The sequence below is a fragment of the Blennius ocellaris genome, assembly GCF_963422515.1.
Source record: "Blennius ocellaris genome assembly, chromosome: 13".
Taxonomy (NCBI): domain Eukaryota; kingdom Metazoa; phylum Chordata; class Actinopteri; order Blenniiformes; family Blenniidae; genus Blennius; species Blennius ocellaris.
The window spans coordinates 2,298,720-2,325,266 of record NC_137662.1 but is presented as its reverse complement, the minus strand read 5'-3'; the positions used below and the strand labels follow the sequence as shown (position 1 = coordinate 2,325,266).

The window sequence follows — 26,547 nt, the reverse complement described above, 5'->3', positions numbered from 1 at the left end:
ACCCGGAAATAAATGTTGAACACGTGGGTAAACATGTACGATGATGAGGAGCCGCTCGATGATTGAAAGGTTCCCTACTTTAGGACGATTTTTTAGGGCTTTAAATGGATTTTACTGCGCGTATGCATACAAGTATGTTGATAAAGTGTTGTTTGAGTGCATGCTGTGTATTGCTCTGTGTTAATGTTTGTGTTTTGAACTAAAGTTCGCATATTTGTGGTTGTTTGAGACCATACTTACAGTGGAAATACACAACATATTTGGAGTTAAAATCCCAGTTATGACAACATTTATTGAGGCAATATTCTTTCTGATGGAGAACAATTATTAAAAAAATAGGTTAGTACAAGTCCTGCCCCTGCAAAGAAAAAAAGCATTACAAGGAAGTGGCTTCAACATTTTCTACCTGTGTCTGAATTGACATCGAATATGAAATATATGGGATGGATGAATGATGGACAACATAAACTGGAGTATATGAAACGTATACAGCCACATTTTCCTTGAATTGAATGTAAAGATATGTTCACGTATTGACTGAGCACTAAATCATTCTGCATTGTTTTCTAATTATTATTAGGGTTTTTTTCATTGAGAACATTTTTTTCTTCTTCTTGATTATCTAGTGAGCATCACGCTCTTTTGTACCAAGTCCACATTAATGTTGCGTGCAATAAAAGTGAATGAGAGAATGTACCCACACTGGTACAGGGACAACATGCAAACTACACAAAGAGGGATCCAGATTCAAACCCATGTTTTCCTGATGTGAGTGACAGTGCGGACCACTATAACACAAGTGTTTATATTCACTCAACATTTTTTGGTCCAAATCTTCATATAACAGAGTTAATTCAACCACACGATTTCAGTAATTCTGTATCCAACTGGAGTACCACAAGAAAACTCTCTTATACACAAAGAGTTTTCCGAAGTCATCCCCAGAACTTCTCATTGTTTGCCAAGAGTACTAACTTCCTATTAACAAAAACATATCTTACCAGCAGATGATAAACCCAATTGAGCGCCACAAGACGGAGATTGATACCTTTATGGTACTCAAATGATGTAACCTAATTCTTCATGCTTTGCCTGGACACTGGGAGTGTCAAACTAAATTATACTACAGTTTCCACGTACAGCACAATCTCATCTTCCCTGTTTTCAACTCCAAATCTGGGTTCTTCTCCATCACGGCACTGATCCCACCGTCACCCAAACTACTGGCGTCTCCTCACTGCAGCTGACACGAGTCAGTCTCCGTCCTCCTCAGGACACTTCACTCATCACTCACACCCCCATTCACTGGTTCCACTCCAACGTCACAGGCCGTCCAATACCCCCCCCCCACAGTCAACACAGGTGTCCCCCAGGGTTCTGTCCTGGGGCCCCTCCTTTTCATCCCCTACCTCCTCCCCCCCTCGTCCACATCTTCTGCACATTGACCTCAACCCACCTCAAATGAAATGGCAATAAAACTTCAATCCTTCTCATCAAATTGTGTGCAGACTGCAGGAAACCTGTTCCAGCTTGACACTCCAGCTACAGTAGTATCAGGGTGTATAGAGAGGATGATGAGTGAGAGCTTTTCAATGATGAAGATCAGGTTGTACTTCATTATGACATTGGCTACATGAGATAAACTAATTGACCCAGGTGGGACTCGAACCCACAACCCTCAGCTCCGGAGGCTGATGTCTTATCCTTTAGACCACTGGGCCACACAGCTTTGGAACTATCTTTTAAACTATGTGTTTATTGCTCAGAATCCCAGTTTCCTGACGGGACGATGCCGAATCAGGATCATGGGGTCGAGGTGACGACGGCGGGTCAAGGTGGCAGAGCTGGTCGTACCGCGAGGAGGAGGAGGAGGAAGAAACGTGCGAGCGCCACTCCAACAGGTAGAAACAAGGTTCCTGCAGCTTTTCAGAAAGCTTTCTTGACTGTGCGAACAGATCCACCTCTTTCTTCCAGCGTCTCTGAGCCACCTGCCGCAGTACGTGAGGCTGAGGAAGTTTCTCCACCAGCGAGGTTTCAACTCGACGCTGCTGCAGCCGGCCCACTTCCCCGGTACGACCCTGAGGGCCAGACTGGCCGTCGTCACAGTTCACATGACGCTTCATGAGGCATTTCATCATTAGGCAGCAACAAGTTTCAGACACTCTTAAAACTTGAAATGTATCCTGAAAAATACTGTAATAACTTTCTTTTGACAATTATTTGCCAATGTTAAAGAGATAAATGGACAACAGAAAGAACAAAACAAGATAAAACTACGGAAATGTAATTTTTCATTGCTTATGAGCCTTAAATGTGACATTCAGATGTTTGTTCAGTGTTTGAAAAAATGGCTTTATGTGTTTTGTCCCCTGTCACACAGATACAGGAAGGGGACTGCAGACGCTCCAAACAATAAAGGTAATGCAGATAAATGACAAAAGTTCCTACATGCTGTCGCTTTTTAAAATGTTCCCCTCAAAATGTTATTGTTCACAGAATAATTAATGTAAGTCTCTTTTTTTTAAACTGATTTCTACTTAAAAGAGGCTCTCGGAGGAAATGGTTGCTCGTTGTTTGAGACCACAACATTAAATCAAGTCAAATTATCCATGACAAACAATCCAAACGATTCTTCAAGTGTTTAAAATGTCTCTTATTGTTTCTTTTGGTCTTGGTCGCAGCAGTTGGCAACGCTTTTCATGCATTTCTTTGCACTTGACACCACTTTGAATGGCCTTTTGTCTCAAAATAAGGGTGAATAAAGTGGTGGAGCCTCGCGGCTGAAGCAGAGGAAACCACTCTGATCAGATTTTGTCTGCTGTGATTTATCTCTTATATTCGGCCTCCAGATCTTTCTTGCCATTTTAAATCAGTGAAGACTGACCTTAAAGGGATATTTCTGAACTTAGAATAGATGAAACACAATGTAATTTGGATCAGATTTACACTTTCTAACAGATTATAATGACATATTAATAACACTTTGTTGTATTTTGTTCTGAAATATTCGACAAGACGTTTGAGTATTTCTCAATGCGTGAGAGCGGTGGGCAGCCCTGCTTTATGAGAGTTAAGACAAGCAAGACACTGCAGATGTGTGACGTGAAGCAGCTGTTAACCATTATATGTCGATTGCCGGTCCTAACCTCTGGAATGCCCCCCCTCCCCCCCCCCCCCCCCTCCCTGTTAGACAAGCCCCCTCACTGTCCATTTTTAAAACTCGTCTTAAAACCCATTTTTATTCTTTGGCTTTTACCTCAGCGTGAGACTCTGCTCTGGTTTTAGTGCCTTCGTTTTTTGTTTTTTTTATTGTTTTAACTTTTTATGTTTTGCTTATTGTTTTACCATCTGATTGTTTTTATTGCTTTAACTTTTTTATTGTTTTTATTGTTTTAGTGTTTTTATGTTGCCTCTTATATTTTTATTTCAATGTACAGCACTTTGTCTCAGCTACGGCTGCTTAAAGCGCTTTATAAATAAAGTTGAGTTGAGTTGAGTTGAGTTGAGTTAACCAGCTTCAGCCTGAATCTGTAATTCACTGGATCCAGTTGTCAGGCTGAGCCTGCGCAGCAGAAAGCGCATCCACGTGTGATGAAACTCTCCAGGTTGGAGCGGTTCAGTCGTGGAAGTGATGAAATCTGAATGTCTGTGTTTGTTGTTCGGTCAGCCGGATCAGCTGATCGTCTCTGTGCCGGAGTCCTGCCTCCTCACGGCCTCCACCGTTCTGGACAGCGAGCTGGGACGGCACATCAAGAGGTAAAAAAAAAAAAAAAAAAGCCTACAAGAAGTCGACTCGTCATCCTTCAGGTCTGGAGGCTGAAGCGTTATCCAGAAGTCACAGTTCCTATATGAAGACGACGTCACTTTGTGACCTCAGACTGTCGCATCCAGCCGCCAGACTCCCTCTGATTCACCATCATGACACATTTGATGTTGATTCGTTGGGTCACAGACATTGGAGGGACGGCAGCAGCTCAGGTTCAAACAGTGACCAGCTTCAGCTCAGATCGTCCATTTTTTTTATATGTTTTGCTCTTCACAGGTGGAAACCTCACCTCTCGCCCCTCGTGGTGCTCTGCGTCTTCTTGGTGTGCGAGCGCCACAAAGGAGACGCCTCCGACTGGTCCCCCTACATGGACCTGCTGCCCCGCGCCTACACGTGCCCCGCCTATTTCTCAGACCACGTCATGGCCGTGCTGCCGGTCAGCGTGAGGAGGCGGGCTCTGGAGCAGAGGGCGGCGGTACGACACATACACTCCTCCAATCAGGAGTTCTTCAAGTGAGTCTCCACCTCCTGACTTGTAGCCACATGAAGAGAGAAAGAAACTGAAAGTTGTTTTTTTTGAAAATATTTCAAAGTGTCCGTTTGGTACCAGGGGTGGTGTGTGTGTGTGTGTGTGTGTGTGTGTGTGTGTGTGTGTGTGTGTGTGTGTGTGTGTGTGTGTGTGTGTGTGTGTGTGTGTGTGTGGATGCAGCGCTGAAAATATTTCAAAGTGTCCGTTTGGTACCAGGGGTGGTGTGTGTGTGTGTGTGTGTGGATGCAGCGCTGAAAATATTTCAAAGTGTCCGTTTGGTACCAGGGGTGGTGTGTGTGTGTGTGTGTGTGTGTGTGTGTGTGTGTGTGTGTGTGTGTGTGTGTGTGTGTGTGTGTGTGTGTGTGTGTGTGTGTGTGGATGAAGCGTCAGAGTTGAAAATATTTCAAAGTGTCCGTTTGGTACCAGGGGTGGTGTGTGTGTGTGTGTGTGTGTGTGGATGAAGCGTCAGAGTTGAAAATATTTCAAAGTGTCCGTTTGGTACCAGGGGTGGTGTGTGTGTGTGTGTGTGTGGATGAAGCGTCAGAGTTGAAAATATTTCAAAGTGTCCGTTTGGTACCAGGGGTGGTGTGTGTGTGTGTGTGGATGAAGCGCTGAAAATATTTCAAAGTGTCCGTTTGGTACCAGGGGTGGTGTGTGTGTGTGTGTGGCTGAAGCGCTGAAAATATTTCAAAGTGTCCGTTTGGTACCAGGGGTGGTGTGTGTGTGTGCGTGGATGCAGCGCTGAAAATATTTCAAAGTGTCCGTTTGGTACCAGGGGTGGTGTGTGTGTGTGTGTGTGTGTGTGTGTGTGTGGATGAAGCGTCAGAGTTGGAAGTATTTCAAAGTGTCCGTTTGGTACCAGGGGTGGTGTGTGTGTGTGTGTGTGTGTGTGGATGAAGCGTCAGAGTTGAAAATATTTCAAAGTGTCCGTTTGGTACCAGGGGTGGTGTGTGTGTGTGTGTCGATGAAGCGCTGAAAATATTTCAAAGTGTCCGTTTGGTACCAGGGGTGGTGTGTATGTGTGTGGATGCAGCGCTGAAAATATTTCAAAGTGTCCGTTTGGTACCAGGGGTGGTGTGTGTGTGTGTGTGTGTGTGTGTGTGTGTGGATGAAGCGTCAGAGTTGAAAATATTTCAAAGTGTCCGTTTGGTACCAGGGGTGGTGTGTGTGTGTGTGTGTGTGGATGAAGCGTCAGAGTTGAAAATATTTCAAAGTGTCCGTTTGGTACCAGGGGTGGTGTGTGTGTGGATGCAGCGCTGAAAATATTTCAAAAGTGTCCGTTTGGTACCAGGGGTGGTGTGTGTGTGTGTCGATGAAGCGCTGAAAATATTTCAAAGTGTCCGTTTGGTACCAGGAGTTGTGTGTGTGTGTGTGGATGCAGCGCTGAAAATATTTCAGTGTCCGTTTGGTACCAGGGGTGGTGTGTGTGTGTGTGGATGAAACGTCAGAGTTGAAAATATTTCAAAGTGTCCGTTTGGTACCAGGGGTGGTGTGTGTGTGTGTGTGTGTGTGGATGCAGCGCTGAAAATATTTCAAAGTGTCCGTTTGGTACCAGGGGTGGTGTGTGTGTGTGTGTGTGTGGATGAAGCGTCAGAGTTGAAAATATTTCAAAGTGTCCGTTTGGTACCAGGGGTGGTGTGTGTGTGTGTGTGTGTGTGTGTGGATGAAGCGTCAGAGTTGAAAATATTTCAAAGTGTCCGTTTGGTACCAGGGGTGGTGTGTGTGTGTGTGTGTGTGTGGATGAAGCGTCAGAGTTGAAAATATTTCAAAGTGTCCGTTTGGTACCAGGGGTGGTGTGTGTGTGGATGCAGTGCTGAAAATATTTCAAAGTGTCCGTTTGGTACCAGGGGTGGTGTGTGTGTGTGTGTGTGTGTGTGTGGATGAAGCGTCAGAGTTGAAAATATTTCAAAGTGTCCGTTTGGTACCAGGGGTGGTGTGTGTGTGTGTGTGTGTGTGGATGAAGCGTCAGAGTTGAAAATATTTCAAAGTGTCCGTTTGGTACCAGGGGTGGTGTGTGTGTGGATGCAGTGCTGAAAATATTTCAAAGTGTCCGTTTGGTACCAGGGGTGGTGTGTGTGTGTGTCGATGAAGCGCTGAAAATATTTCAAAGTGTCCGTTTGGTACCAGGAGTTGTGTGTGTGTGTGTGGATGCAGCGCTGAAAATATTTCAGTGTCCGTTTGGTACCAGGGGTGGTGTGTGTGTGTGTGGATGAAACGTCAGAGTTGAAAATATTTCAAAGTGTCCGTTTGGTACCAGGGGTGGTGTGTGTGTGTGTGTGTGTGTGGATGCAGCGCTGAAAATATTTCAAAGTGTCCGTTTGGTACCAGGGGTGGTGTGTGTGTGTGTGTGTGTGGATGAAGCGTCAGAGTTGAAAATATTTCAAAGTGTCCGTTTGGTACCAGGGGTGGTGTGTGTGTGTGTGTGTGTGTGTGTGGATGAAGCGTCAGAGTTGAAAATATTTCAAAGTGTCCGTTTGGTACCAGGGGTGGTGTGTGTGTGTGTGTGTGTGTGGATGAAGCGTCAGAGTTGAAAATATTTCAAAGTGTCCGTTTGGTACCAGGGGTGGTGTGTGTGTGGATGCAGTGCTGAAAATATTTCAAAGTGTCCGTTTGGTACCAGGGGTGGTGTGTGTGTGTGTCGATGAAGCGCTGAAAATATTTCAAAGTGTCCGTTTGGTACCAGGGGTGGTGTGTGTGTGTGTGGATGCAGCGCTGAAAATATTTCAAAGTGTCCGTTTGGTACCAGGGGTGGTGTGTGTGTGTGTGTGGATGAAGCGCTGAAAATATTTCAAAGTGTCCGTTTGGTACCAGGGGTGGTGTGTGTGTGTGCGTGGATGCAGCGCTGAAAATATTTCAAAGTGTCCGTTTGGTACCAGGGGTGGTGTGTGTGTGTGTGTGTGTGTGTGTGTGTGTGTGTGTGTGTGTGTGTGTGTGTGTGTGTGTGTGTGTGTGTGTGTGTGTGTGTGTGTGTGGATGAAGCGTCAGAGTTGAAAATATTTCAAAGTGTCCGTTTGGTACCAGGGGTGGTGTGTGTGTGTGTGTGTGTGGATGAAGCGTCAGAGTTGAAAATATTTCAAAGTGTCCGTTTGGTACCAGGGGTGGTGTGTGTGTGTGTGGATGAAACGTCAGAGTTGAAAATATTTCAAAGTGTCCGTTTGGTACCAGGGGTGGTGTGTGTGTGTGTGTGTGGATGCAGCGCTGAAAATATTTCAAAGTGTCCGTTTGGTACCAGAGGTGGTGTGTGTGTGTGTGTGTGTGTGGATGAAGCGTCAGAGTTAAAAATATTTCAAAGTGTCCGTTTGGTACCAGGGGTGGTGTGTGTGTGTGTGTGTGTGGATGAAGCGTCAGAGTTGAAAATATTTCAAAGTGTCCGTTTGGTACCAGGGGTGGTGTGTGTGTGTGTGTGTGTGTGTGGATGAAGCGTCAGAGTTGAAAATATTTCAAAGTGTCCGTTTGGTACCAGGGGTGGTGTGTGTGTGTGTGGATGCAGCGCTGAAAATATTTCAAAGTGTCCGTTTGGTACCAGGGGTGGTGTGTGTGTGTGTGTGGATGAAGCGCTGAAAATATTTCAAAGTGTCCGTTTGGTACCAGGGGTGGTGTGTGTGTGTGCGTGGATGCAGCGCTGAAAATATTTCAAAGTGTCCGTTTGGTACCAGGGGTGGTGTGTGTGTGTGTGTGTGGATGAAGCGTCAGAGTTGAAAATATTTCAAAGTGTCCGTTTGGTACCAGGGGTGGTGTGTGTGTGTGTGTGTGTGTGTGGATGAAGCGTCAGAGTTGAAAATATTTCAAAGTGTCCGTTTGGTACCAGGGGTGGTGTGTGTGTGTGTGTGTGTGGATGAAGCGTCAGAGTTGAAAATATTTCAAAGTGTCCGTTTGGTACCAGGGGTGGTGTGTGTGTGTGTGTGGATGAAGCGCTGAAAATATTTCAAAGTGTCCGTTTGGTACCAGGGGTGGTGTGTGTGTGTGCGTGGATGCAGCGCTGAAAATATTTCAAAGTGTCCGTTTGGTACCAGGGGTGGTGTGTGTGTGTGTGTGTGTGTGTGTGTGGATGAAGCGTCAGAGTTGAAAATATTTCAAAGTGTCCGTTTGGTACCAGGGGTGGTGTGTGTGTGTGTGTGTGTGTGGATGAAGCGTCAGAGTTGAAAATATTTCAAAGTGTCCGTTTGGTACCAGGGGTGGTGTGTGTGTGTGTGTGTGTGTGTGTGGATGAAGCGTCAGAGTTGAAAATATTTCAAAGTGTCCGTTTGGTACCAGGGGTGGTGTGTGTGTGTGTGTGTGTGGATGAAGCGTCAGAGTTGAAAATATTTCAAAGTGTCCGTTTGGTACCAGGGGTGGTGTGTGTGTGTGTCGATGAAGCGCTGAAAATATTTCAAAGTGTCCGTTTGGTACCAGGGGTGGTGTGTATGTGTGTGGATGCAGCGCTGAAAATATTTCAAAGTGTCCGTTTGGTACCAGGGGTGGTGTGTGTGTGTGTGTGGATGAAGCGCTGAAAATATTTCAAAGTGTCCGTTTGGTACCAGGGGTGGTGTGTGTGTGTGCGTGGATGCAGCGCTGAAAATATTTCAAAGTGTCCGTTTGGTACCAGGGGTGGTGTGTGTGTGTGTGTGTGTGTGTGTGTGTGTGGATGAAGCGTCAGAGTTGAAAATATTTCAAAGTGTCCGTTTGGTACCAGGGGTGGTGTGTGTGTGTGTGTGTGTGTGGATGAAGCGTCAGAGTTGAAAATATTTCAAAGTGTCCGTTTGGTACCAGGGGTGGTGTGTGTGTGTGTGTGTGTGTGTATGAAGCGTCAGAGTTGAAAATATTTCAAAGTGTCCGTTTGGTACCAGGGGTGGTGTGTGTGTGTGTCAATGAAGCGCTGAAAATATTTCAAAGTGTCCGTTTGGTACCAGGGGTGGTGTGTATGTGTGTGGATGCAGCGCTGAAAATATTTCAAAGTGTCCATTTGGTACCAGGGGTGGTGTGTGTGTGTGTGTGGATGAAGCGCTGAAAATATTTCAAAATGTCCGTTTGGTACCAGGGGTGGTGTGTGTGTGTGTCGATGAAGCGCTGAAAATATTTCAAAGTGTCCGTTTGGTACCAGGGGTGGTGTGTGTGTGTGTGGATGCAGCGCTGAAAATATTTCAAAGTGTCCGTTTGGTACCAGGGGTGGTGTGTGTGTGTGTGTGTGTGTGTGTGTGTGTGTGTGTGTGTGTGTGTGTGTGTGTGTGTGTGTGTGTGTGTGTGTGTGTGTGTGTGTGTGTGTGTGTGTGTGTGTGGATGAAGCGTCAGAGTTGAAAATATTTCAAAGTGTCCGTTTGGTACCAGGGGTGGTGTGTGTGTGTGTGTGTGTGGATGAAGCGTCAGAGTTGAAAATATTTCAAAGTGTCCGTTTGGTACCAGGGGTGGTGTGTGTGTGTGTGTGGATGAAACGTCAGAGTTGAAAATATTTCAAAGTGTCCGTTTGGTACCAGGGGTGGTGTGTGTGTGTGTGTGTGGATGCAGCGCTGAAAATATTTCAAAGTGTCCGTTTGGTACCAGGGGTGGTGTGTGTGTTTGTGGATGAAGCGTCAGAGTTGAAAATATTTCAAAGTGTCCGTTTGGTACCAGGGGTGGTGTGTGTGTGTGTGTGTGTGGATGAAGCGTCAGAGTTGAAAATATTTCAAAGTGTCCGTTTGGTACTAGGGGTGGTGTGTGTGTGTGTGGATGAAACGTCAGAGTTGAAAATATTTCAAAGTGTCCGTTTGGTACCAGGGGTGGTGTGTGTGTGTGTGTGTGGATGCAGCGCTGAAAATATTTCAAAGTGTCCGTTTGGTACCAGGGTTGGTGTGTGTGTGTGTGTGTGTGTGGATGAAGCGTCAGAGTTGAAAATATTTCAAAGTGTCCGTTTGGTACCAGGGGTGGTGTGTGTGTGTGTGTGTGTGTGTGGATGAAGCGTCAGAGTTGAAAATATTTCAAAGTGTCCGTTTGGTACCAGGGGTGGTGTGTGTGTGTGTGTGTGTGGATGAAGCGTCAGAGTTGAAAATATTTCAAAGTGTCCGTTTGGTACCAGGGGTGGTGTGTGTGTGTGTGTGGATGAAACGTCAGAGTTGAAAATATTTCAAAGTGTCCGTTTGGTACCAGGGGTGGTGTGTGTGTGTGTGTGTGGATGCAGCGCTGAAAATATTTCAAAGTGTCCGTTTGGTACCAGGGGTGGTGTGTGTGTTTGTGGATGAAGCGTCAGAGTTGAAAATATTTCAAAGTGTCCGTTTGGTACCAGGGGTGGTGTGTGTGTGTGTGTGTGTGGATGAAGCGTCAGAGTTGAAAATATTTCAAAGTGTCCGTTTGGTACCAGGGGTGGTGTGTGTGTGTGTGGATGCAGCGCTGAAAATATTTCAAAGTGTCCGTTTGGTACCAGGGGTGGTGTGTGTGTGTGTGTGGATGAAGCGCTGAAAATATTTCAAAGTGTCCGTTTGGTACCAGGGGTGGTGTGTGTGTGTGCGTGGATGCAGCGCTGAAAATATTTCAAAGTGTCCGTTTGGTACCAGGGGTGGTGTGTGTGTGTGTGTGTGTGTGTGTGTGTGTGTGTGTGTGTGTGTGGATGAAGCGTCAGAGTTGAAAATATTTCAAAGTGTCCGTTTGGTACCAGGGGTGGTGTGTGTGTGTGTGTGTGTGTGTGGATGAAGCGTCAGAGTTGAAAATATTTCAAAGTGTCCGTTTGGTACCAGGGGTGGTGTGTGTGTGTGTGTGTGTGTGTATGAAGCGTCAGAGTTGAAAATATTTCAAAGTGTCCGTTTGGTACCAGGGGTGGTGTGTGTGTGTGTCAATGAAGCGCTGAAAATATTTCAAAGTGTCCGTTTGGTACCAGGGGTGGTGTGTATGTGTGTGGATGCAGCGCTGAAAATATTTCAAAGTGTCCATTTGGTACCAGGGGTGGTGTGTGTGTGTGTGTGGATGAAGCGCTGAAAATATTTCAAAATGTCCGTTTGGTACCAGGGGTGGTGTGTGTGTGTGTCGATGAAGCGCTGAAAATATTTCAAAGTGTCCGTTTGGTACCAGGGGTGGTGTGTGTGTGTGTGGATGCAGCGCTGAAAATATTTCAAAGTGTCCGTTTGGTACCAGGGGTGGTGTGTGTGTGTGTGTGTGTGTGTGTGTGTGTGTGTGTGTGTGTGTGTGTGTGTGTGTGTGTGTGTGTGTGTGTGTGTGTGTGTGTGTGTGTGTGTGTGGATGAAGCGTCAGAGTTGAAAATATTTCAAAGTGTCCGTTTGGTACCAGGGGTGGTGTGTGTGTGTGTGTGTGTGGATGAAGCGTCAGAGTTGAAAATATTTCAAAGTGTCCGTTTGGTACCAGGGGTGGTGTGTGTGTGTGTGTGGATGAAACGTCAGAGTTGAAAATATTTCAAAGTGTCCGTCTGGTACCAGGGGTGGTGTGTGTGTGTGTGTGTGGATGCAGCGCTGAAAATATTTCAAAGTGTCCGTTTGGTACCAGGGGTGGTGTGTGTGTTTGTGGATGAAGCGTCAGAGTTGAAAATATTTCAAAGTGTCCGTTTGGTACCAGGGGTGGTGTGTGTGTGTGTGTGTGTGTGTGGATGAAGCGTCAGAGTTGAAAATATTTCAAAGTGTCCGTTTGGTACTAGGGGTGGTGTGTGTGTGTGTGGATGAAACGTCAGAGTTGAAAATATTTCAAAGTGTCCGTTTGGTACCAGGGGTGGTGTGTGTGTGTGTGTGTGGATGCAGCGCTGAAAATATTTCAAAGTGTCCGTTTGGTACCAGGGTTGGTGTGTGTGTGTGTGTGTGTGTGGATGAAGCGTCAGAGTTGAAAATATTTCAAAGTGTCCGTTTGGTACCAGGGGTGGTGTGTGTGTGTGTGTGTGTGTGTGGATGAAGCGTCAGAGTTGAAAATATTTCAAAGTGTCCGTTTGGTACCAGGGGTGGTGTGTGTGTGTGTGTGTGTGGATGAAGCGTCAGAGTTGAAAATATTTCAAAGTGTCCGTTTGGTACTAGGGGTGGTGTGTGTGTGTGTGGATGAAACGTCAGAGTTGAAAATATTTCAAAGTGTCCGTTTGGTACCAGGGGTGGTGTGTGTGTGTGTGTGTGGATGCAGCGCTGAAAATATTTCAAAGTGTCCGTTTGGTACCAGGGGTGGTGTGTGTGTTTGTGGATGAAGCGTCAGAGTTGAAAATATTTCAAAGTGTCGGTTTGGTACCAGGGGTGGTGTGTGTGTGTGTGTGTGTGGATGAAGCGTCAGAGTTGAAAATATTTCAAAGTGTCCGTTTGGTACCAGGGGTGGTGTGTGTGTGTGTGGATGCAGCGCTGAAAATATTTCAAAGTGTCCGTTTGGTACCAGGGGTGGTGTGTGTGTGTGTGTGGATGAAGCGCTGAAAATATTTCAAAGTGTCCGTTTGGTACCAGGGGTGGTGTGTGTGTGTGCGTGGATGCAGCGCTGAAAATATTTCAAAGTGTCCGTTTGGTACCAGGGGTGGTGTGTGTGTGTGTGTGTGTGTGTGTGTGTGTGGATGAAGCGTCAGAGTTGAAAATATTTCAAAGTGTCCGTTTGGTACCAGGGGTGGTGTGTGTGTGTGTGTGTGTGTGTGTGTGTGTGGATGAAGCGTCAGAGTTGAAAATATTTCAAAGTGTCCGTTTGGTACCAGGGGTGGTGTGTGTGTGTGTGTGTGTGGATGAAGCGTCAGAGTTGAAAATATTTCAAAGTGTCCGTTTGGTACCAGGGGTGGTGTGTGTGTGTGTGTGGATGAAACGTCAGAGTTGAAAATATTTCAAAGTGTCCGTTTGGTACCAGGGGTGGTGTGTGTGTGTGTGTGTGGATGCAGCGCTGAAAATATTTCAAGAGTGTCCGTTTGGTACCAGGGGTGGTGTGTGTGTTTGTGGATGAAGCGTCAGAGTTGAAAATATTTCAAAGTGTCCGTTTGGTACCAGGGGTGGTGTGTGTGTGTGTGTGGATGAAACATCAGAGTTGAAAATATTTCAAAGTGTCCGTTTGGTACCAGGGGTGGTGTGTGTGTGTGTGTGTGGATGCAGCGCTGAAAATATTTCAAAGTGTCCGTTTGGTACCAGGGGTGGTGTGTGTGTTTGTGGATGAAGCGTCAGAGTTGAAAATATTTCAAAGTGTCCGTTTGGTACCAGGGGTGGTGTGTGTGTGTGTGTATGTGGATGAAGCGTCAGAGTTGAAAATATTTCAAAGTGTCCGTTTGGTACCAGGGGTGGTGTGTGTGTGTGTGGATGCAGCGCTGAAAATATTTCAAAGTGTCCGTTTGGTACCAGGGGTGGTGTGTGTGTGTGTGTGGATGAAGCGCTGAAAATATTTCAAAGTGTCCGTTTGGTACCAGGGGTGGTGTGTGTGTGTGCGTGGATGCAGCGCTGAAAATATTTCAAAGTGTCCGTTTGGTACCAGGGGTGGTGTGTGTGTGTGTGTGTGTGTGTGTGGATGAAGCGTCAGAGTTGAAAATATTTCAAAGTGTCCGTTTGGTACCAGGGGTGGTGTGTGTGTGTGTGTGTGTGTGTGTGTGTGTGGATGAAGCGTCAGAGTTGAAAATATTTCAAAGTGTCCGTTTGGTACCAGGGGTGGTGTGTGTGTGTGTGTGTGTGGATGAAGCGTCAGAGTTGAAAATATTTCAAAGTGTCCGTTTGGTACCAGGGGTGGTGTGTGTGTGTGTGTGGATGAAACGTCAGAGTTGAAAATATTTCAAAGTGTCCGTTTGGTACCAGGGGTGGTGTGTGTGTGTGTGTGTGGATGCAGCGCTGAAAATATTTCAAAGTGTCCGTTTGGTACCAGGGGTGGTGTGTGTGTTTGTGGATGAAGCGTCAGAGTTGAAAATATTTCAAAGTGTCCGTTTGGTACCAGGGGTGGTGTGTGTGTGTGTGTATGTGGATGAAGCGTCAGAGTTGAAAATATTTCAAAGTGTCCGTTTGGTACCAGGGGTGGTGTGTGTGTGTGTGGATGCAGCGCTGAAAATATTTCAAAGTGTCCGTTTGGTACCAGGGGTGGTGTGTGTGTGTGTGTGGATGAAGCGCTGAAAATATTTCAAAGTGTCCGTTTGGTACCAGGGGTGGTGTGTGTGTGTGCGTGGATGCAGCGCTGAAAATATTTCAAAGTGTCCGTTTGGTACCAGGGGTGGTGTGTGTGTGTGTGTGTGTGTGTGTGTGGATGAAGCGTCAGAGTTGAAAATATTTCAAAGTGTCCGTTTGGTACCAGGGGTGGTGTGTGTGTGTGTGTGTGTGTGTGTGTGTGTGTGTGGATGAAGCGTCAGAGTTGAAAATATTTCAAAGTGTCCGTTTGGTACCAGGGGTGGTGTGTGTGTGTGTGTGTGTGGATGAAGCGTCAGAGTTGAAAATATTTCAAAGTGTCCGTTTGGTACCAGGGGTGGTGTGTGTGTGTGTGTGGATGAAACGTCAGAGTTGAAAATATTTCAAAGTGTCCGTTTGGTACCAGGGGTGGTGTGTGTGTGTGTGTGTGGATGCAGCGCTGAAAATATTTCAAAGTGTCCGTTTGGTACCAGGGGTGGTGTGTGTGTTTGTGGATGAAGCGTCAGAGTTGAAAATATTTCAAAGTGTCCGTTTGGTACCAGGGGTGGTGTGTGTGTGTGTGTGTGTGGATGAAGCGTCAGAGTTGAAAATATTTCAAAGTGTCCGTTTGGTACCAGGGGTGGTGTGTGTGTGTGTGGATGCAGCGCTGAAAATATTTCAAAGTGTCCGTTTGGTACCAGGGGTGGTGTGTGTGTGTGTGTGGATGAAGCGCTGAAAATATTTCAAAGTGTCCGTTTGGTACCAGGGGTGGTGTGTGTGTGTGCGTGGATGCAGCGCTGAAAATATTTCAAAGTGTCCGTTTGGTACCAGGGGTGGTGTGTGTGTGTGTGTGTGTGTGTGTGTGTGGATGAAGCGTCAGAGTTGAAAATATTTCAAAGTGTCCGTTTGGTACCAGGGGTGGTGTGTGTGTGTGTGTGTGTGTGTGTGTGTGTGTGTGGATGAAGCGTCAGAGTTGAAAATATTTCAAAGTGTCCGTTTGGTACCAGGGGTGGTGTGTGTGTGTGTGTGTGTGGATGAAGCGTCAGAGTTGAAAATATTTCAAAGTGTCCGTTTGGTACCAGGGGTGGTGTGTGTTTGTGTGTGGATGAAACGTCAGAGTTGAAAATATTTCAAAGTGTCCGTTTGGTACCAGGGGTGGTGTGTGTGTGTGTGTGTGGATGCAGCGCTGAAAATATTTCAAAGTGTCCGTTTGGTACCAGGGGTGGTGTGTGTGTTTGTGGATGAAGCGTCAGAGTTGAAAATATTTCAAAGTGTCCGTTTGGTACCAGGGGTGGTGTGTGTGTGTGTGTGTGTGGATGAAGCGTCAGAGTTGAAAATATTTCAAAGTGTCCGTTTGGTACCAGGGGTGGTGTGTGTGTGTGTGTGGATGCAGCGCTGAAAATATTTCAAAGTGTCCGTTTGGTACCAGGGGTGGTGTGTGTGTGTGTGTGGATGAAGCGCTGAAAATATTTCAAAGTGTCCGTTTGGTACCAGGGGTGGTGTGTGTGTGTGCGTGGATGCAGCGCTGAAAATATTTCAAAGTGTCCGTTTGGTACCAGGGGTGGTGTGTGTGTGTGTGTGTGTGTGTGTGTGTGTGTGTGTGTGTGGATGAAGCGTCAGAGTTGAAAATATTTCAAAGTGTCCGTTTGGTACCAGGGGTGGTGTGTGTGTGTGTGTGTGTGTGTATGAAGCGTCAGAGTTGAAAATATTTCAAAGTGTCCGTTTGGTACCAGGGGTGGTGTGTGTGTGTGTCAATGAAGCGCTGAAAATATTTCAAAGTGTCCGTTTGGTACCAGGGGTGGTGTGTATGTGTGTGGATGCAGCGCTGAAAATATTTCAAAGTGTCCATTTGGTACCAGGGGTGGTGTGTGTGTGTGTGTGGATGAAGCGCTGAAAATATTTCAAAATGTCCGTTTGGTACCAGGGGTGGTGTGTGTGTGTGTCGATGAAGCGCTGAAAATATTTCAAAGTGTCCGTTTGGTACCAGGGGTGGTGTGTGTGTGTGTGGATGCAGCGCTGAAAATATTTCAAAGTGTCCGTTTGGTACCAGGGGTGGTGTGTGTGTGTGTGTGTGTGTGTGTGTGTGTGTGTGTGTGTGTGTGTGTGTGTGTGTGTGTGTGTGTGTGTGTGTGTGTGTGTGTGTGTGTGTGTGTGTGGATGAAGCGTCAGAGTTGAAAATATTTCAAAGTGTCCGTTTGGTACCAGGGGTGGTGTGTGTGTGTGTGTGTGTGGATGAAGCGTCAGAGTTGAAAATATTTCAAAGTGTCCGTTTGGTACCAGGGGTGGTGTGTGTGTGTGTGTGGATGAAACGTCAGAGTTGAAAATATTTCAAAGTGTCCGTTTGGTACCAGGGGTGGTGTGTGTGTGTGTGTGTGGATGCAGCGCTGAAAATATTTCAAAGTGTCCGTTTGGTACCAGGGGTGGTGTGTGTGTTTGTGGATGAAGCGTCAGAGTTGAAAATATTTCAAAGTGTCCGTTTGGTACCAGGGGTGGTGTGTGTGTGTGTGTGTGTGTGTGGATGAAGCGTCAGAGTTGAAAATATTTCAAAGTGTCCGTTTGGTACTAGGGGTGGTGTGTGTGTGTGTGGATGAAACGTCAGAGTTGAAAATATTTCAAAGTGTCCGTTTGGTACCAGGGGTGGTGTGTGTGTGTGTGTGTGGATGCAGCGCTGAAAATATTTCAAAGTGTCCGTTTGGTACCAGGGTTGGTGTGTGTGTGTGTGTGTGTGTGGATGAAGCGTCAGAGTTGAAAATATTTCAAAGTGTCCGTTTGGTACCAGGGGTGGTGTGTGTGTGTGTGTGTGTGTGTGGATGAAGCGTCAGAGTTGAAAATATTTCAAAGTGTCCGTTTGGTACCAGGGGTGGTGTGTGTGTGTGTGTGTGTGGATGAAGCGTCAGAGTTGAAAATATTTCAAAGTGTCCGTTTGGTACTAGGGGTGGTGTGTGTGTGTGTGGATGAAACGTCAGAGTTGAAAATATTTCAAAGTGTCCGTTTGGTACCAGGGGTGGTGTGTGTGTGTGTGTGTGGATGCAGCGCTGAAAATATTTCAAAGTGTCCGTTTGGTACCAGGGGTGGTGTGTGTGTTTGTGGATGAAGCGTCAGAGTTGAAAATATTTCAAAGTGTCCGTTTGGTACCAGGGGTGGTGTGTGTGTGTGTGTGTGTGGATGAAGCGTCAGAGTTGAAAATATTTCAAAGTGTCCGTTTGGTACCAGGGGTGGTGTGTGTGTGTGTGGATGCAGCGCTGAAAATATTTCAAAGTGTCCGTTTGGTACCAGGGGTGGTGTGTGTGTGTGTGTGGATGAAGCGCTGAAAATATTTCAAAGTGTCCGTTTGGTACCAGGGGTGGTGTGTGTGTGTGCGTGGATGCAGCGCTGAAAATATTTCAAAGTGTCCGTTTGGTACCAGGGGTGGTGTGTGTGTGTGTGTGTGTGTGTGTGTGTGTGGATGAAGCGTCAGAGTTGAAAATATTTCAAAGTGTCCGTTTGGTACCAGGGGTGGTGTGTGTGTGTGTGTGTGTGTGTGTGTGTGTGTGTGTGTGTGTGGATGAAGCGTCAGAGTTGAAAATATTTCAAAGTGTCCGTTTGGTACCAGGGGTGGTGTGTGTGTGTGTGTGTGTGGATGAAGCGTCAGAGTTGAAAATATTTCAAAGTGTCCGTTTGGTACCAGGGGTGGTGTGTGTGTGTGTGTGGATGAAACGTCAGAGTTGAAAATATTTCAAAGTGTCCGTTTGGTACCAGGGGTGGTGTGTGTGTGTGTGTGTGGATGCAGCGCTGAAAATATTTCAAGAGTGTCCGTTTGGTACCAGGGGTGGTGTGTGTGTTTGTGGATGAAGCGTCAGAGTTGAAAATATTTCAAAGTGTCCGTTTGGTACCAGGGGTGGTGTGTGTGTGTGTGTGGATGAAACGTCAGAGTTGAAAATATTTCAAAGTGTCCGTTTGGTACCAGGGGTGGTGTGTGTGTGTGTGTGTGGATGCAGCGCTGAAAATATTTCAAAGTGTCCGTTTGGTACCAGGGGTGGTGTGTGTGTTTGTGGATGAAGCGTCAGAGTTGAAAATATTTCAAAGTGTCCGTTTGGTACCAGGGGTGGTGTGTGTGTGTGTGTATGTGGATGAAGCGTCAGAGTTGAAAATATTTCAAAGTGTCCGTTTGGTACCAGGGGTGGTGTGTGTGTGTGTGGATGCAGCGCTGAAAATATTTCAAAGTGTCCGTTTGGTACCAGGGGTGGTGTGTGTGTGTGTGTGGATGAAGCGCTGAAAATATTTCAAAGTGTCCGTTTGGTACCAGGGGTGGTGTGTGTGTGTGCGTGGATGCAGCGCTGAAAATATTTCAAAGTGTCCGTTTGGTACCAGGGGTGGTGTGTGTGTGTGTGTGTGTGTGTGTGGATGAAGCGTCAGAGTTGAAAATATTTCAAAGTGTCCGTTTGGTACCAGGGGTGGTGTGTGTGTGTGTGTGTGTGTGTGTGTGTGTGTGTGTGTGTGGATGAAGCGTCAGAGTTGAAAATATTTCAAAGTGTCCGTTTGGTACCAGGGGTGGTGTGTGTGTGTGTGTGTGTGGATGAAGCGTCAGAGTTGAAAATATTTCAAAGTGTCCGTTTGGTACCAGGGGTGGTGTGTGTGTGTGTGTGGATGAAACGTCAGAGTTGAAAATATTTCAAAGTGTCCGTTTGGTACCAGGGGTGGTGTGTGTGTGTGTGTGTGGATGCAGCGCTGAAAATATTTCAAAGTGTCCGTTTGGTACCAGGGGTGGTGTGTGTGTTTGTGGATGAAGCGTCAGAGTTGAAAATATTTCAAAGTGTCCGTTTGGTACCAGGGGTGGTGTGTGTGTGTGTGTATGTGGATGAAGCGTCAGAGTTGAAAATATTTCAAAGTGTCCGTTTGGTACCAGGGGTGGTGTGTGTGTGTGTGGATGCAGCGCTGAAAATATTTCAAAGTGTCCGTTTGGTACCAGGGGTGGTGTGTGTGTGTGTGTGGATGAAGCGCTGAAAATATTTCAAAGTGTCCGTTTGGTACCAGGGGTGGTGTGTGTGTGTGCGTGGATGCAGCGCTGAAAATATTTCAAAGTGTCCGTTTGGTACCAGGGGTGGTGTGTGTGTGTGTGTGTGTGTGTGTGGATGAAGCGTCAGAGTTGAAAATATTTCAAAGTGTCCGTTTGGTACCAGGGGTGGTGTGTGTGTGTGTGTGTGTGTGTGTGTGTGTGTGTGGATGAAGCGTCAGAGTTGAAAATATTTCAAAGTGTCCGTTTGGTACCAGGGGTGGTGTGTGTGTGTGTGTGTGTGGATGAAGCGTCAGAGTTGAAAATATTTCAAAGTGTCCGTTTGGTACCAGGGGTGGTGTGTGTGTGTGTGTGGATGAAACGTCAGAGTTGAAAATATTTCAAAGTGTCCGTTTGGTACCAGGGGTGGTGTGTGTGTGTGTGTGTGGATGCAGCGCTGAAAATATTTCAAAGTGTCCGTTTGGTACCAGGGGTGGTGTGTGTGTTTGTGGATGAAGCGTCAGAGTTGAAAATATTTCAAAGTGTCCGTTTGGTACCAGGGGTGGTGTGTGTGTGTGTGTGTGTGGATGAAGCGTCAGAGTTGAAAATATTTCAAAGTGTCCGTTTGGTACCAGGGGTGGTGTGTGTGTGTGTGGATGCAGCGCTGAAAATATTTCAAAGTGTCCGTTTGGTACCAGGGGTGGTGTGTGTGTGTGTGTGGATGAAGCGCTGAAAATATTTCAAAGTGTCCGTTTGGTACCAGGGGTGGTGTGTGTGTGTGCGTGGATGCAGCGCTGAAAATATTTCAAAGTGTCCGTTTGGTACCAGGGGTGGTGTGTGTGTGTGTGTGTGTGTGTGTGGATGAAGCGTCAGAGTTGAAAATATTTCAAAGTGTCCGTTTGGTACCAGGGGTGGTGTGTGTGTGTGTGTGTGTGTGTGTGTGTGTGTGTGTGTGTGTGTGTGTGTGTGGATGAAGCGTCAGAGTTGAAAATATTTCAAAGTGTCCGTTTGGTACCAGGGGTGGTGTGTGTGTGTGTGTGTGTGGATGAAGCGTCAGAGTTGAAAATATTTCAAAGTGTCCGTTTGGTACCAGGGGTGGTGTGTGTGTGTGTGTGGATGAAACGTCAGAGTTGAAAATATTTCAAAGTGTCCGTTTGGTACCAGGGGTGGTGTGTGTGTGTGTGTGTGGATGCAGCGCTGAAAATATTTCAAAGTGTCCGTTTGGTACCAGGGGTGGTGTGTGTGTTTGTGGATGAAGCGTCAGAGTTGAAAATATTTCAAAGTGTCCGTTTGGTACCAGGGGTGGTGTGTGTGTGTGTGTGTGTGGATGAAGCGTCAGAGTTGAAAATATTTCAAAGTGTCCGTTTGGTACCAGGGGTGGTGTGTGTGTGTGTGTGGATGCAGCGCTGAAAATATTTCAAAGTGTCCGTTTGGTACCAGGGGTGGTGTGTGTGTGTGTGTGGATGAAGCGCTGAAAATATTTCAAAGTGTCCGTTTGGTACCAGGGGTGGTGTGTGTGTGTGCGTGGATGCAGCGCTGAAAATATTTCAAAGTGTCCGTTTGGTACCAGGGGTGGTGTGTGTGTGTGTGTGTGTGTGTGTGGATGAAGCGTCAGAGTTGAAAATATTTCAAAGTGTCCGTTTGGTACCAGGGGTGGTGTGTGTGTGTGTGTGTGTGTGTGTGTGTGTGTGTGTGTGTGTGTGTGTGTGTGTGTGTGTGTGTGTGTGTGTGTGTGGATGAAGCGTCAGAGTTGAAAATATTTCAAAGTGTCCGTTTGGTACCAGGGGTGGTGTGTGTGTGTGTGTGTGTGGATGAAGCGTCAGAGTTGAAAATATTTCAAAGTGTCCGTTTGGTACCAGGGGTGGTGTGTGTGTGTGTGTGGATGAAACGTCAGAGTTGAAAATATTTCAAAGTGTCCGTTTGGTACCAGGGGTGGTGTGTGTGTGTGTGTGTGGATGCAGCGCTGAAAATATTTCAAAGTGTCCGTTTGGTACCAGGGGTGGTGTGTGTGTTTGTGGATGAAGCGTCAGAGTTGAAAATATTTCAAAGTGTCCGTTTGGTACCAGGGGTGGTGTGTGTGTGTGTGGATGCAGCGCTGAAAATATTTCAAAGTGTCCGTTTGGTACCAGGGGTGGTGTGTGTGTGTGTGTGTGTGTGTGTGGATGAAGCGTCAGAGTTGAAAATATTTCAAAGTGTCCGTTTGGTACCAGGGGTGGTGTGTGTGTGTGTGTGTGTGAGTGGATGAAGCGTCAGAGTTGAAAATCTTTCAAAGTGTCCGTTTGGTACCAGGGGTAAATGTAGTACCAGGGGCATGGCACCTAAGTGTGGCATACAGGGCAACTTCGAATTGTGGAAAAACTTTTCCACAATTCGAGGTTACCCTGTATGCCACACTTAGGTCCCGGCAGGATTTCAGAAACCCAGTTTTCAGGAACATAGACCTCCAGGAAAAGACAAGGAGGCTTTTCAGACAAAGTGTCCGGGGGCGGTGGCACTTCGGCGGACGCCTGAGGGGGCGCACTGGGGGTCAATTATGGAGCTTACAGTGTTTCACTCCAGAACACATCGGTGGCCACGGCGGACCACCGGGGCCGAGCACGGCGGCCCCTGGTCGGACCAGAACCGGGTCAGGCGGGCCCATGGTTTTTTTTTTTTTTTTTTTTTTTTTTCTCTCTCAGTGTTTTGCTCCGTAACACATCGGCAGCCACAGCGGACCACCGGGGCCGAGCACGGCGGCCCCGTGTCGGACCAGAACCGGGTCGGGCGGGCCCTTTATGGAGCTTTTTCATGAAAAATTTTTTTAAATTTTTTTTCAAAGTGTTTCGCTCCAGAACACATCGGCGGCCACAGCGGACCACCGGGGCCGAGCACGGCGGCCCCGTGTTGGACCAGAACCGGGTCGGGCGGGCCCATGGAGCTTTTTTTTTTGTTGTTTTTTTTTGTTTTTCTCTCTCAAAGTGTTTTGCTCCGTAACACATCGGCAGCCACAGCGGACCACCGGGGCCGAGCACGGCGGCCCCGTGTCGGACCAGAACCGGGTCGGGCGGGCCCTTTATGGAGCTTTTTCATGAAAATTTTTTTAAAATTTTTTTTCAAAGTGTTTCGCTCCAGAACACATCGGCGGCCACAGCGGACCACCGGGGCCGAGCACGGCGGCCCCGTGTTGGACCAGAACCGGGTCGGGCGGGCCCATGGAGCTTTTTTTTTTGTTGTTTTTTTTTGTTTTTCTCTCTCAAAGTGTTTTGCTCCAAAACACATCGGCAGCCACAGCGGACCACCGGGGCCGAACACGACGGCCCCGGGTCGGACCAGAACCGGGTCGGGTGGGCCCATGGAGCTTTTTTTTTTCTCTCTTCTCTCTGTCTTCTCTCTCCTCATCCATCCATCCATCCATGCTCACCCCACTGACCGAATGGCAAACGTGGTCCGCCACGGAGGGCTCCCGCCGGACCCGGCCTCGTGCCGGCTCTCGGTGGACGGTTCCTCCGAACCAGCGGACTCGCCTCCAGGCCCGGAAGGACAGGGCGTCTCGCCGACGGGTCCCCAGGACCCCCGGCGGGCCCCCGCCGCCTCCGCGCGCCGAACCCATCGGCAGCGAGACCGAGACGACCAGTCTGACCCAGTGGCTCACTTATGAGCTGAACCGTGAGCGTTCTGTCGTTTCAGGTCACTGACGCCACTCCTGAGACGCCCGGCGGAGGACGTGTTGACATATGAGGCGCTGCGGTACACACACACACACACACACACACAGCCGATAAACCTCTGCAGGACAACCTGTGAAGTTGTGGATGCGACCCCTGCAGATGAGAACCAGTGGTTTGTCCCCCAGGTGGGCCTGGTGCAGCGTCAACACGCGCTCCGTCTTCATGAAGCGTCCGCCCAACAACTTCCTGTCCGGCGCCGATCACTACGCTTTGGCTCCTTTTCTGGACCTGCTGAACCACCAGCCCACCGTGCAGGTACACCAGCCTCCAGAGCTGTTTCATTTCATTTCATTTATTCATTTATTTTCCACAATTGTAATGTTGTAATGCAACTATGGCCTTGATTTGTGCATGGATTTCGCAAAAGTATGCATCTCGCAGTAAGTCAGTGGGCCCCCCCTCAGGTCAAAGCCGGTTTTAACGACGAGAGCAGGTGCTATGAAATCCGGAGTGTCTCCGGGACGGCACGTCACCAGCAGGTCTTCATCAACTACGGCTCGCACGACAACCAGCGCCTGCTGCTGGAGTACGGCTTCGTGGCCACGCCCAATCCTCACAGCGTCGTCTATGTGGACGCAGGCGAGTCGAGACGAGCGTCACGCTACACACAGCGACTCACAAACAGTTTAGCTTTCTTGTTTTCGTCCAATAAGACTGGTGCGTCTCCTCAGACCTCCTCTGGGACGTCTCCAGACGGGACGGACCTTTACATCAGAAGATCACGTTTCTCAGGGAGAACAGTTTCCTGCAGTAAGTCTCTTGATTGGCCTCTTATGTGTTACATGATTAAAAAAAATCTTGCTCTGCTCTGGATGAGGTACACACACACACACACACACACACACACACACACACACACACACACACACACACACACTGCTCTGGATGAGGTACACACACATGCACACACACACTGCTCTGGATGAGGTATACACACACACACTGCTCTGGATGAGGTACACACACACACGCACGCACACACACACTGCTCTGGATGAGGTATACACACACACACACTGCTCTGGATGAGGTACACACACACACACTGCTCTGGGCGAGGTACACACGCACACTGCTCTGGATGAGGTACACACACACACACACACACACACACACACACACACACACACACACACACACACACACACACACACACACAGCTCTGGATGAGGTACACACACACACACTGCTCTGGATGAGGTACACACACACACTCTGCTCTGGATGAGGTACATGCACACACACACACACACTGCTCTGGATGAGGTACACACACACACACACACACACACACACACAGCTCTGGATGAGGTACACACACACACACTGCTCTGGATGAGGTACACACACACACTCTGCTCTGGATGAGGTACATGCACACACACACACACACACACACACACACACACACACACACACACACACAGTTTCCGGCAGTAAGTCTCTTCATTTGCCTCTTATGCGGTACATGATTTAAAAAAAACAACCAAAAACCATGTCTGGGAGTTGAACCGGCCTCCAGAGCAGAGTTGAAGAGGTGAAATCAGTCCAGAGTGTTTCCTCCCTCCAGTGACCTCACCGTGTCCAGCGAAGGACCCGGCTGGAGGTTGATGACGGCGCTCAGACTGATGTCGCTGCCGCAGATGTTCTAGTGAGGCGACTTTAACAGTCAAACATCACACATTAAGAATTGTTGTATCGTTGTAAATGTATCTTCTCAGGACAGTAAATTGTCAGAATAAAAAAAAACTAAAGAAAGTACACAAGCCATCAAAAACCTTTGTATGAATGTGTTTATTAGTTATATAGTTAAATATGAAGAAAATATGTTCACATGACCACGAGAGAGTAACAACTTGTTTTTAGTTCCTTGAATTTTTCTAATTAGATATTTAATGATGACAAAAAAACATTTTGAGACCAACAAGACGACGGCTCAGAGGTCTGTGTGTGTGTGTGTGTGTGTGTGTGTGTGTGTGTGTGTGTGTGTGTGTGTGTGTGTGTGTGTGTGTGTGTGTGTGTGTGTGTGTGTGTGTGTGTGTGTGTGTGTGTGTGTGTGTGTGTTGTCAGTCACCAGTGGAAGGCCGTGTTGCTCGGTCAGGCGGTGTGTGAAGAGAGGGAGGAGTGGAGCCTTCAGACAGTGAGGACACTCTGTCAGCGACTGCTGCAGGACACACACGCTGCTCTGGACGAGGTACACACACACTCACACACACACACACACACACACACACAGCTCTGGACGAGGTACACACACAACTCTGGATGAGGTACACACACACACACACACACACACACACACACACACACACACACACACACACACACACACACACACACACACACACACAGCTCTGGATGAGGTACACACACACACACAGACACACACACACACACACACACACACACACACACACACACACACACACACACACACTGCTCTGGATGAGGTACACACACACACACACACACACACACACACACACTGCTCTGGATGAAGTACACACACACACACGCACAGCTCTGGACGAGGCACACACACACACACACACACACACACACTGCTCTGGATGAGGTACACACACACACATACTGCTCTGGATGAGGTACACACACACACACTGCTCTGGATGAGGTATGCACACACACACTGCTCTGGACGAGGTACACACACACTGCTCTGGATGAGGTACACACACACACACACTGCTCTGGACGAGGTACACACACACACACACATACTGCTCTGGATGAGGTACACACACACACTGCTCTGGATGAGGTATACACACACACACTGCTCTGGACGAGGTACACACACACACTGCTCTGGATGAGGTACACACACACACACTGCTCTGGACGAGGTACACACACACACACACATACTGCTCTGGATGAGGTACACACACACACTGCTCTGGATGAGGTATACACACACACACTGCTCTGGACGAGGTACACACACACACTGCTCTGGATGAGGTACACACACACACACACTGCTCTGGACGAGGTACACACACACCCCCCCCAGGCTGACGTGTTTTCCGCCCCTCCCCCAGACGAGCCGTCTCCTCACACACTGCGACCCGTCGGTCAGTGAGCAGCTGCGCGCGGTGGCGGCACTGCGCGAGGAGGAGAGGTGCATTGTGGGACGCTGCCTGGAGGCTCTGGATGGGCCCACGTCTGGGTGTCGTCGTGGAGCCGTGAGCTGACGTCTGAATCCCGCCGGAGCCAGGCCGACATCTGGACGCTCAGACCGGAGTCCACCGGTTTGAATCCCGGTGCACAGAAAGACCCGGGACGGCCTCGCCTCCGGCGTCACGGCGGAGCGGAGGGTTACTCTCTCACCTCATGGCGAGAACGTCCTGGTCCCGTTTCCTCCCTCTGTCCACGACAGGAACCGTGGTCCCACCAGTCCCCCCCCCCCCCCCCCCCCGTCATTTTATCAAATGAACTGTGGTGCAGTGTGAAACCAGTGTTTACACAACAGTCAGTGTGTAAACACAAAAACAAGTTTCAAGAACAACCCCTGGTGGATTGAAAGGTAAAATACACTGTGGTGTGTGATTTCAATGAGTGTAACAACAAAAGTG

General features: G+C 47.8%; 1 protein-coding gene across 1 annotated transcript; it reads left to right on the top strand.

Annotated features, from left to right (window-relative positions):
• The first annotated feature begins 52 nt into the window (after positions 1–52).
• setd4 (SET domain containing 4) lies at positions 53–26,321 on the top strand. Its single transcript, XM_080508007.1, has 13 exons — positions 53–132; positions 1,767–1,901; positions 1,975–2,070; positions 2,381–2,418; positions 3,668–3,756; positions 4,043–4,279; positions 22,908–22,967; positions 23,074–23,203; positions 23,353–23,527; positions 23,620–23,698; positions 24,519–24,599; positions 25,019–25,142; positions 26,014–26,321. Exons 1-13 carry the CDS (start codon positions 105–107, stop codon positions 26,164–26,166), a joined length of 1,425 nt encoding a protein of 474 aa, XP_080364133.1. The 5' UTR covers positions 53–104; the 3' UTR covers positions 26,167–26,321.
• Positions 26,322–26,547: the final 226 nt, after the last annotated feature.